Source organism: Megalobrama amblycephala, linkage group LG5 (assembly GCF_018812025.1).
Source record: "Megalobrama amblycephala isolate DHTTF-2021 linkage group LG5, ASM1881202v1, whole genome shotgun sequence".
In the NCBI taxonomy this organism is placed as follows: domain Eukaryota; kingdom Metazoa; phylum Chordata; class Actinopteri; order Cypriniformes; family Xenocyprididae; genus Megalobrama; species Megalobrama amblycephala.
Genome location: NC_063048.1, coordinates 28,529,962 through 28,540,310, shown reverse-complemented (window position 1 = coordinate 28,540,310; position 10,349 = coordinate 28,529,962). Strand labels below are relative to the sequence as shown.

The following is a 10,349-nucleotide window of genomic DNA, read 5'->3' as shown; positions in this document are numbered from 1 at the left end:
CTGTCCTGAGATACGTTTGATCAATCAATTGGTGACTTATTATTGACGAACCTGCTAACCATCTACCAAAAATATTCTGAACGTTTTGCTTTCGTTCCCATTAAGTTATGAAAAGGTTATTTCTGAATGTTCTCTGAAGGTTCAAGACATCAAACAGTGGTCCACAAAAAGTATGTGGAGTGGACACTAAAGTCACTCTTAATATGTATGAATGTTAATAACAGAGTATCATGTCGTGTGAACTTGATGGGAACGTCATTCATCCACTAAAGGTCACTTTGAGACCTGTTGGTTAAGTAACTACAAAAAGGGCAGATGTCAGATCCCAGTTGGTTTAATATTTTGTTATCTAATGCAATGTCATTTTAAAATAGTTTTGGACCCACTGAAAAACTACTCCGTCACGCCAGTTGAACAAGTCAAGTCATGCAGCGCAACTCATAACCAGCAGGTGGCAGAATAACCACAGCTCTTTAAAATGGTGTTTTGTCTGGTACACTTTTTGTAGACAGGCCTACTTTCAAATTCCATGTGGTCTCCTCTATGCACATGCAGGACAGTCAAATTACATTATAATTTCTTGATGTGATTTCCTCTCTGTCAAGGGACAGTTTAATTTCCTAAACATTCAAAAACTTAGAAGGTTACATGTCATACGAATTAAGATGTTTCCAGAGTGTAGACATTAAGAAAAATAGTTTCCTCATTGTTAACACACAAATACTTGCGTAAGTCAGTTTATTTTTACCATTCACATGACCACACCAGTCATGCCCAATGACATCAACCAGTCTGAGTATACACTACAGTCATCTGATACAGAATTAACCACTAACACCAGCTTTCAGCAACACTGTACAGAGGAATATACCCAACAGATGGCAGATCAAATTACAGAACAAAATATTATTTGTTGTTGGCGTTTTATTCAATTTGAATATCAGAATGTTAGTGAGAAGAAGAAAAATGTAACATTTTAAATATCAATCTGCATATGCGATAGACATCGGTTATGCTCATCTTTGGTAGCTGCTTTGAACTAGGTATCTTGAGCAGGGTTGCCAGGTTTTCACAACAAATTTCGGGAGGAAATATCCAAGTTTTTGGCGGGGTTCCCCTAGTAAAATTCGCATTCCAGAGGCTAAATATCATGTTATGGAGGGTCGCTTCATCCCGCGGACATGAAAAACGGCCCTCGGCAATGATGTTAAAAGTAGCCCAATTCCGCGGGAAATCCGCGGATTTGGCACCACTGATCTTGAGTAAAACGGCTCCATATTTAAAGGTGCAGTGTGTAAATTTTAGTGGAATCCAGCAGTGAGGTTGCAAACTTCAACCAACAGCAGCTCACCCCTCCCTTTCGAAGCTATGGTGGCCGTCTGGCCGACACAAGTCATATATGTCGTCAGCCCGTCGTTGTCGAGCAGAGGGTACGTTAGCCAGTCAAGCAATGAGGTTTCTTCTTCTAACAAAGAACGTTCTCTGCTTCTAATAAACCAGACGACTATTACTATTACTTCTTCTTCGTGCATATTCAACGTAGTGATGATGCAAGCTGCCTCTATAAACACAAACGATTTAGAAGAAGAGCAACATAGTGACGAAACGCGCTCTGTTTGTCCGTTTAGGGCTGCTGTAGAAACATGCTGGCGCAAAATGACTACTTGACATGGAGCGTGGACCCGCGGTATAGATATAAATGGCTCATTCTAAGGTAATAAAAACATAATGGTTCATTATGTAAGGTCTTTGTACACCACTGAAAACATAGTTATGTATATTATATTGCATTTCTGTCAATAGATCCTGACATATTTTACACATTACACCTTTATTGAAGCACATACAAAATACCTGAATGGGAAGCGATGCAACGTATTTTGCAGAATACAGAAGTGCATAACCTCCTTTTATGGTGTGTGACATTTTAGCACTTATCTAAAACGTTGTTAAAATATTCAGGTGATAAAAATAATACAGGTGTCGTTGTATTGGGAATATTTGCATTCTCTGAGCAAAACAGTTTGGTAAACTGTCTGTAGCTAATAAAAAAGATAGTAATTTTTGTTATAAAGCTGCAGTTTCTGATGAAGCCAAATAATCAAAGCCAGCTGTAATTTTAAAATATGATTAAGAAGTTCAAGTGCAGGATATAAACGCAGATGAGGAGGGACTACTTTTCTGTAGTTTGTGGCAGTGCTTCCAAAAGAGGAGTGAACTCAAGTCTGGCGGACGGACAAGTCTGCTCGCTGCGGTTTGATAGTCCTGTGTGCTTTTAACAGGGGCGGATGAATACCACGTGTGAGTGAGTGAGTGAGTGAGTGAGAGAGAGAGAGAGAGAGAGAGAGAGAGAGAGAGAGAGAGTTAGTGAGAGGGAGCCATAATGACTGTTACTACTCCCAGTGTAAATCAGTTTCTCGGCGCAGAGAGACATCAGCGTTCGCTAGAGAACGTACGCAGGGAATTTAACCCCCCTGTACTCAAACACACAAGAATATTCTTTTAATCACCATAATTTAATAATGTGTCAACACCGTAGCACACAGTAGGAGGAAGTTTGTTTGTTGTCCGCGGACATTTCTCGCACTTTTTGCGAGACTATGGCGGTGGAGCTGGTGGGGAAGCGCTGCCTGTGCGTGAGCGGCGGAGAGCCGTTGGAGCTCGCGAGTGTCTCGCGCTGGAGCTGGAGAGCCGGAGTCATCCGCGCGATCACTGACTCGCCTGCGCTGACGGTAAAACTTACCTCACTACTCTCATTTAGGAAAACTTTTGAAATTACACTTCATTTTGAACCTTTTTCAGTTGAAGTAGCTTCTACAAATTGCCTTTCGCTTGTTTGCTAGAAAAAAAAGTTTGACGGAACTACTAATATGACAGCGAAAGTTGTTTGTTTTGAAAGCTGGTACATTGGTTTCTGTCAGTTGTTTAGCCAACAAACATTCAGGCGGCTTTTTACTATGAGTCGAAGGCTGGGCGTGTTACTATGATAGAGAAAACAACTATGTGTGTGTGTGTGTGTGTGTGTGTGTGTGTGTGTGTGTGTGTGGTCATAGCTCAGCGGGGCTTCACTCAGACTAATCAGCTGTTGTGAGACAGTTTACTGCACTGCCGCTGTAGCGCCTAATGACTCCATCACTCCACCACAGCACTGAGACAGCTTCATCACGACTTGTCTTATATTAGAGACGCTTTCCTTTTATCTTCATATATTGATATTTACTTAAATCTGATTGTGAGAAAGAAATGATTCACTTTACATTACAGCGTTAATGTGTTTACATATGTAAGTACTGCCAAATGACTAACTAGTTAGTACGTATTTGTGTATGTAATTGTATTGTACATAACAAATCAATAGTGTTCAATTACAACATCATGTAATATGCCTTACTAGCATTTGTTGGCATTTAATATTTTGTGTGGTGTGCTCAGGATTCCCGCTGTCATGGAAATAGGAATTTTGAAATTGTATTTTCAGACATGGAAAAGTAATAGAAATCCATGTATGAACCCACTTTATATTATTAATTGTGTTTAACTACTATGTACTAACATTTAAATTAATCATTTGATATAATGCACATGTGTGTGTGTGTGTGTGTATATATATATATATATATATATATATATATATATATATATATATATATATGCATGTATGTATTTTTTATTTATTTATATATATATATATATATATATATATATATATATATATATATATATATATATATATATATATATTCACACACATGTACACACACATAAAATATAGATATATACAGTCAAACCAAATTTTATTCAGACACCTTGAACATTTAATTCATTAATACAGTTTATTCACTATAGTTTACAAAAATGGTAATAAAATAATAGGTCAGGTCAAAGTGTCTGAATAATTTTTGGCTCCAAATTTTTATCAATTTTACTGGTAGTCCACTGTATGAAGAATATTTGGGTATAATATGTCACAGTTTACTTTATTTTGCTATCCTCAGTTACATAAATGAACTATAGTGTCCTGCACCCACTAGTAAAAATATATCAAAAATGTCTGAATAATTTTTGGTTTGACTGTATATATACATACACACCCACACACATACATGCTGAATATGCACATATGCTGAAGACTTTAGGCTCTGAAATATGTAGCTACAGATTGATTATTGAGAACTCTATAAAATGTTTTTAAAAATCCATAAAGCCAACACGAACAACTGGAAAAGCCATGAAAATTCATTAGTAAAGTGCTGTGGGAACCCTGCTCATTCCTAAATGTGCTAAATGCATGTTGACTCCATTAAAGCCATTACAGTTCAGTTGGATTGAATCTTCGCCAGCACCTGTACTGCAGTATAGACATATTTGCATTTTTACAACTGTGAAGCTAATTATGGGGGTCAAAGGCACAGTTTCCTCCTGCACTAGTGCTCAGAGAAAGAGCAGATCACCCTCTGAGGATCGTACTGCGTAACTGATTGAACAAGTTGTGGCGGTTTGTTTCACTGACATTTCAAGTGTAAATCAAATTTACATTATGTATTCCACTGGGGTGCAAAAAAAGAGAATAATTATGTTGTTTGAGTAGAAACGTTGATCTAAGTGCTCATCGTGAACAAGATGGTTTGTGTCTGTCTGTATGACTGTGTTTAATTCATTCTCTGATATCAGTGTTTATGTGCATTGATAGTTTGGTCACGCTGTCGTTTGCACACAGTCTTTCACTGTGCGTGTGTATGTGAATGAGAGAGAAAGGTATTCTTCAACTGTAAGTCGCTTTGGATAAAAGCTAAAATGAATAAATGTAAATGTAAAATGTGGTTATTACAGGCTTTGTTGTGCAGATTATATGCAGTCTGATTGACTGGCAGGGGCTTGCTTTCAAATCTGTCATTCATTTTCCCAGTACAGGTGCGGAATTGCTTGTATATCTGTAGGGTGTGTGTGTGTGTGTGTTTGTTTGTTTAACAAGGTCTTTGTGGTTGTAAACTCTCACCAACAGGATTTTCTCACTGTATGAGAGTTTATTTCACCCTCTGTGAAGTCAATTTTATTAGATAAAACTGTAATCTTATTATATAGTACTAGTCTATTTATTTGTAATGTGTCCTCAGTTTTCTTCTGCAATGAAAAATCTCTCTGGTGTTATAGTTGTAGCTGGGGAATATACATGAGAGCTTGGTTTGTTTATCAGAACAGCTGTCGGTTTCCTCTCCTGGTGTAATTTTTGTGTTTGTGTTTCATGAGATTGTAAGTGCTGCATGTGTGTTGGTGTGTATTTGTCTTTGGGGGCTCATGTCTTTTACACCATTGGCTAGACGATGTCCCCGTGGCAACAGCGGCTTAGCCGTGTGACTGACAGCTTTCCCTGAGTTACAACCTCCTGTCGTGTTACACACACACACACACACACACATAGAGAGAGATATCTCCTAATGCTTCTCATCTCTTTCATAGCCTGTTGTTTTACTGTGCTGAATTCTCATGAGATTACCACAAGTGCTGCTTTGCTCGAACTTCCAACAATCTTCAAAGTGTCCTGGCTTGACAGCTTATATGCACTATTTTTAGTTTTAAAACTACAGGAAAATTGAATGGGATAATAAAGGAGCATGTGATATACTATAAAACAGTTGCAGTCCTGGATTATGATGGGTCAATATGGCATACTAGCTGTTTAAACTACACAATTACAAAAATATGAACCGCTATGAATTAAATATAGAAAAATTATAATATAATGGCTTCAGGTGTGTACACTTAAAGGTGCCCTAGAATGCTTTTTCACAAGATGTAATATAAGTCTAAGGTGTCCCCTGAATGTGTCTGTGAAGTTTCAGCTCAAAATACCCCATAGATTTTTTTTTTTTATTAATTTTTGTAACTGCCTATTTTGGGGCATCATTAAATATGCGCCGATTCAGGCTGCTTCCCTAATACATTGCATACAAAGTTCACACAGCTAATATAACCCTCAAAATGGATCTTTACAAAGTGTTCGTCATGCATGCTGCATGCATGCATCAGATCATGTAAGTACAGTATTTATTTGGATGTTTACATTTGATTCTGAATGAGTTTGAGGCTATGCTCCATGGCTAAAGCTAACATTACACACTGTTGGAGAGATTTATAAAGAATGAAGTTGTGTGAATTATACAGACTGCAAGTATTTAAAAATGAAAATAGTGATGGCTCTTGTCTCCGTGAATACAGTAATAAACGATGGTAACTTTAACCACATTTAACAGTACATTAGCAACATGCTAACGAAACATTTAGAAATCCAATTTACAAATATCACTAAAAATATCATGTTATCATGGATCATGTCAGTTATTATTGCTCCATCTGCCATTTTTCGCTATTGTCCTTGCTTGCTTACCTAGTCTGATGATTCAGCTGTGCACATCCAGACATTAATACTGGCTGCCCTTGTCTAATGCCTTGAACATGGGCTGGCATATGCAAATATTGGGGGCGTACATATTAATGATCCCGACTGTTACGCAGCAGTTGGTGTTATGTTGAGATTCGCCTGTTCTTCTAAGGTCTTTTAAACAAATGAGATTTATATAAGAAGGAGGAAACAATGGTGTTTGAGACTCACTGTATGTCATTTCCATGTACTGAACTCTTGTTATTCAACTATGTCAAGGTAAATTCAATTTTCAATTCTATGGCACCTTTAAAGGGACCGGTTCACTCCCAAAAAAGAATGTTCTGTCATCATTTACTCACCCTTACATCATTCCAAAGACTTTCATTCATCTTTGGAACACAAGTGTAGATTTTTTTAATGGAACATGAGAGATTGTGTCCATCCATTGAAAGTCAAATTCCATATTAATCAAGTGGTTTAATCCAAGACTTCTGATGATAATCACTTTATATGTGCTAGATTTAATTTAGGCCTTTTAAAATATCCTCATTTGTGTCTCAAAGATGAAGAAAAGTCTTTGGAATGACATGAGGGACAATTCTTGATGACAGAATTCTCATTTTAGGGTGAACTAACCTTTAAAATTTTGTGAAACTTAAATTAGTATCATTATAATGATGCATATAAAAAAAAAAAAAACATTAAAATTGGCTCTGTTTCTACCGATCTGACCCTTAAAACAACCCTTTATAACACAGTCTTACAGGAAAATATAAATATTTTTGTATGAAAGATGTGAATTGTACAATTTTAATAAAAAAAAGTAAGCTTGAAGGTGTATCCCCAAACAACACCCCTAAACATAACATCACTGGGATGTAAGAAGATACAAAAACATACAATTGCGATTGTAGAAATTAATACACATTAGCCACTAATTCGCCAAAACATAAAATAGTTATGAATTGCAATAGGATTGTGTTGGTGTAACCTAATGTATTTAGATGAACCAGTCGTTTTTGTGTATTCATGTATTAAGATGAATCAGTCGTTTTAAATTAGATTTCTGACTTTGAAAAGCAAACAGACAGTCCTTGTGTACATATTGGAATGCTGCACATCATACCTTGGCTTTAGCCATAATAATATACACAATATCGCCTCTTGTAAAATATTATGATATGTTATGATGCAGGATTTATTTGTGCAGACAGTGTTTCTGTTTGGATTGCACAAGTATGTTGCAGTAATATTCTTCCTGTGATATCATGCGTCTGATACAGACATTGATTAATTTCAGCTGTGTGTGTGTGTTTTATCGACTCGCTCTGATAGTACTCTAATTCTGTTCTGCACTGCATTAACTAAAGCCAGATGTCTCAGCTTGGCCTCGTCTCTGTCTTGTCTTTTTCTCTCTCTCATGGTTGTGCGTGTTTGTACTGTGCTCTATTTAAGCACTCCTCTCCCCCTCCCCGTCCGTGCATGTGTTCGCACTGAGCACCGTATTCCAGCTCTCTCTCTCACACACACACACATAGACACAGATATATGGTTCTGCAGTGTCAGAGACATGGGTTGAATTTCATCAGCTCTGAGAGAAGGAAAACATTTTTAAACAGTCTCTCTTTTTAATGCTTTGTTGACGTAACTTGTGAATTTTTGTTTATATGTTTATGTGACCCTCTGTCTGTCTGTCTGCAAAATGTGTGTTGGTGTGCTCCATATACAGCTTTCTTTTCATTTGACCCTTGACCTTTGGCAGATGGTTTGAAGCTTTGCCAGGGAAGCAATGTGTGATTCTGCAGAGCAGACAGATTTTGTGTGTGTGTGTGTGCTGTAGCTTATCTCCTGAAATACATAAGAAGTCCGGCTCAGGCTGTGTGATTGTAGATCTAAGCTTTGCTGAGACACACACACGACAATACAAAGCTGTTTCAACTCCCACACACTGTCATTTCTCCATCTGATGATGCATTACTTGCATTGATGTGTCTGTTTGTGTGAGAGAATCTCCTATTACTCCTGCAGAATCTGTGAAATCATCTTCGTCTTTTGATTTAAGGGCCCTTGGGAGTTCGGTGTGGTTGTTTCGGATGTTTGTGTAGTCGTGCTCGTCTCTTTGACTCTCACAGTATCTGTGTGAATGTTTGCGTGTCTTTATGTGTGTGGAGGAGAGAGTGTGAAAGCAAGCGAGAGAGAGAGAGAGTGTGTCTGGCAGACTGAAGAGAGAGAGAGTTTGTTTAAACTGTGGAATATTATGCATGACAGAATCGCAGTCACGGGACCGGAGAGCTGGCCTACAGCCGCACAAGGTGTCCAACTTTTCACTCCTCCTGTGAAAGAATGCCTGCTGCTGCTTTGTTAGTATTATATGAGGATATTAAAGGACACTTTGTCCTTTCTTGTCTTCCTCTGTTGTTACACACACTAACTGTAGCTCATCAAATCATTATTATGTTCACTAGCAAGTGTGTTTGGGTCACTCCTACTTGACACACACTCACTCACATGTAGAACACTGTCCTCCACCACACCTAACCACACACACTCCAGCTAGGGCTGTTCGTTTTTTTTTCAAAAATGATAATCGCGATTATTTTGGTCAGTATTGAAATCACGATTATTTTACACGATTATTGGTAGGTGATATGATCAAAGTCTTATTTCACGATATCACTGTGCGACACGTGATAAAAGGTATCTTTTCCATGTTAATAAGAGTTTTTATCCTAACTAGCCGCAACATGCGACGATTCTATTTTAGAAACGGTTTCTATTTTTCTGCGACGTCGTGGCTGGAACAACGCAAAGTATGATAATGATAATCTCAGGTGCTGTTTATGTGCTTTATTTAATGTTAAAACATCAAACATGAGTTTGAATATCAATTTGTGTGTCTTTTATAGCCGTATTGAAAGCAACAATGGACAGTTAATCTCAGATGCTCAAAATAAATAAAAAGAAACAAGAACATTAAAATTGTCAATTCATTTGAACAGACAAGTGTATTCTGTGACAAAGATTGTTTCAGTAACTCAGTATGTGTTTATAATAAAGTTAAAATGGTGTAAAATCCATGAATTTGATTATGTACTTTGTACATTTCCTTGCGAGTGCTGTCTCACATGCTGTTCTGATTGGCTGTGGTGTTTGATTGATTTTTGTAGTCGCCAATACTATGAGTAATTTTAAATCAGTGAAATTTCACAGTTATCGATACTTAATCAACAGCTAGTACTAAGTTAAAGGTCCTTAAAAAGAACAAGTAAACAGTCAGCAATATACAATAATGACAAACAAAACACAAATACATTTAACAGAAGAAAACACATTAAAGTGTTTTAATTTTTTATGTTTTAATTTAAGTTTTAATTTTTCAGAAAGATGTACTAACAGTGGTATTCACATAAGTAATAGTCTACAACAAAAATTGAATAGTCAAATGTAAAATAATAACACTGCATTTTTTACTGTATAATTCAATATTGATGCAGCCTTATTAAAGCTACTTAATTTACTCAAGATTAGTGAATGATTTTCCTTTGCCTTTTGTTGTTTGATTATCAGCAGGTTTATTATTAGGCTGCTGTCACTTTAAGACCAAATGCATGGATGCAATATATTGTTACACATGTGTTTTCTTTCTTAATTGTGTATGTTTAAAGACAAAATCGACTGTGTTTACAAGAATACTTGCCAAAAACGGCACTTTCCTTTGACTTTTTGTGTGTAGGCTATTTGACCATTTAGGCGTGTATCCAAAGCCCACTTATACTTTGCATTTCTGTGTTCAGCTCCGTCTCAGAAAGGAAAGAAAGTCGCCTGGGGAACAGTGTCTCTTTTGCAGCTTAATGTGCTTTTAATAACATGGTTTAATATCAAGTACATCCTCAGGTTTAGCAACAGTACACTATGAGATCCGTTAACTTACGAAAATATTTTGCTTTATACATTACAGTGTTCTTGT

The 10,349-nt window shown here is 36.9% G+C and overlaps 1 protein-coding gene across 1 annotated transcript in view; it reads left to right on the top strand.

Annotated features, from left to right (window-relative positions):
• The first annotated feature begins 2,358 nt into the window (after positions 1-2,358).
• jmjd1ca (jumonji domain containing 1Ca) overlaps positions 2,359-10,349 on the top strand; it is a 62,719-nt gene continuing 54,728 nt past the window's right edge. Inside the window, 1 exon segment of the mRNA XM_048191640.1 lies at positions 2,359-2,732. Within this exon segment, the coding sequence (XP_048047597.1) occupies positions 2,601-2,732 (132 nt within the window). The 5' untranslated portion in view covers positions 2,359-2,600.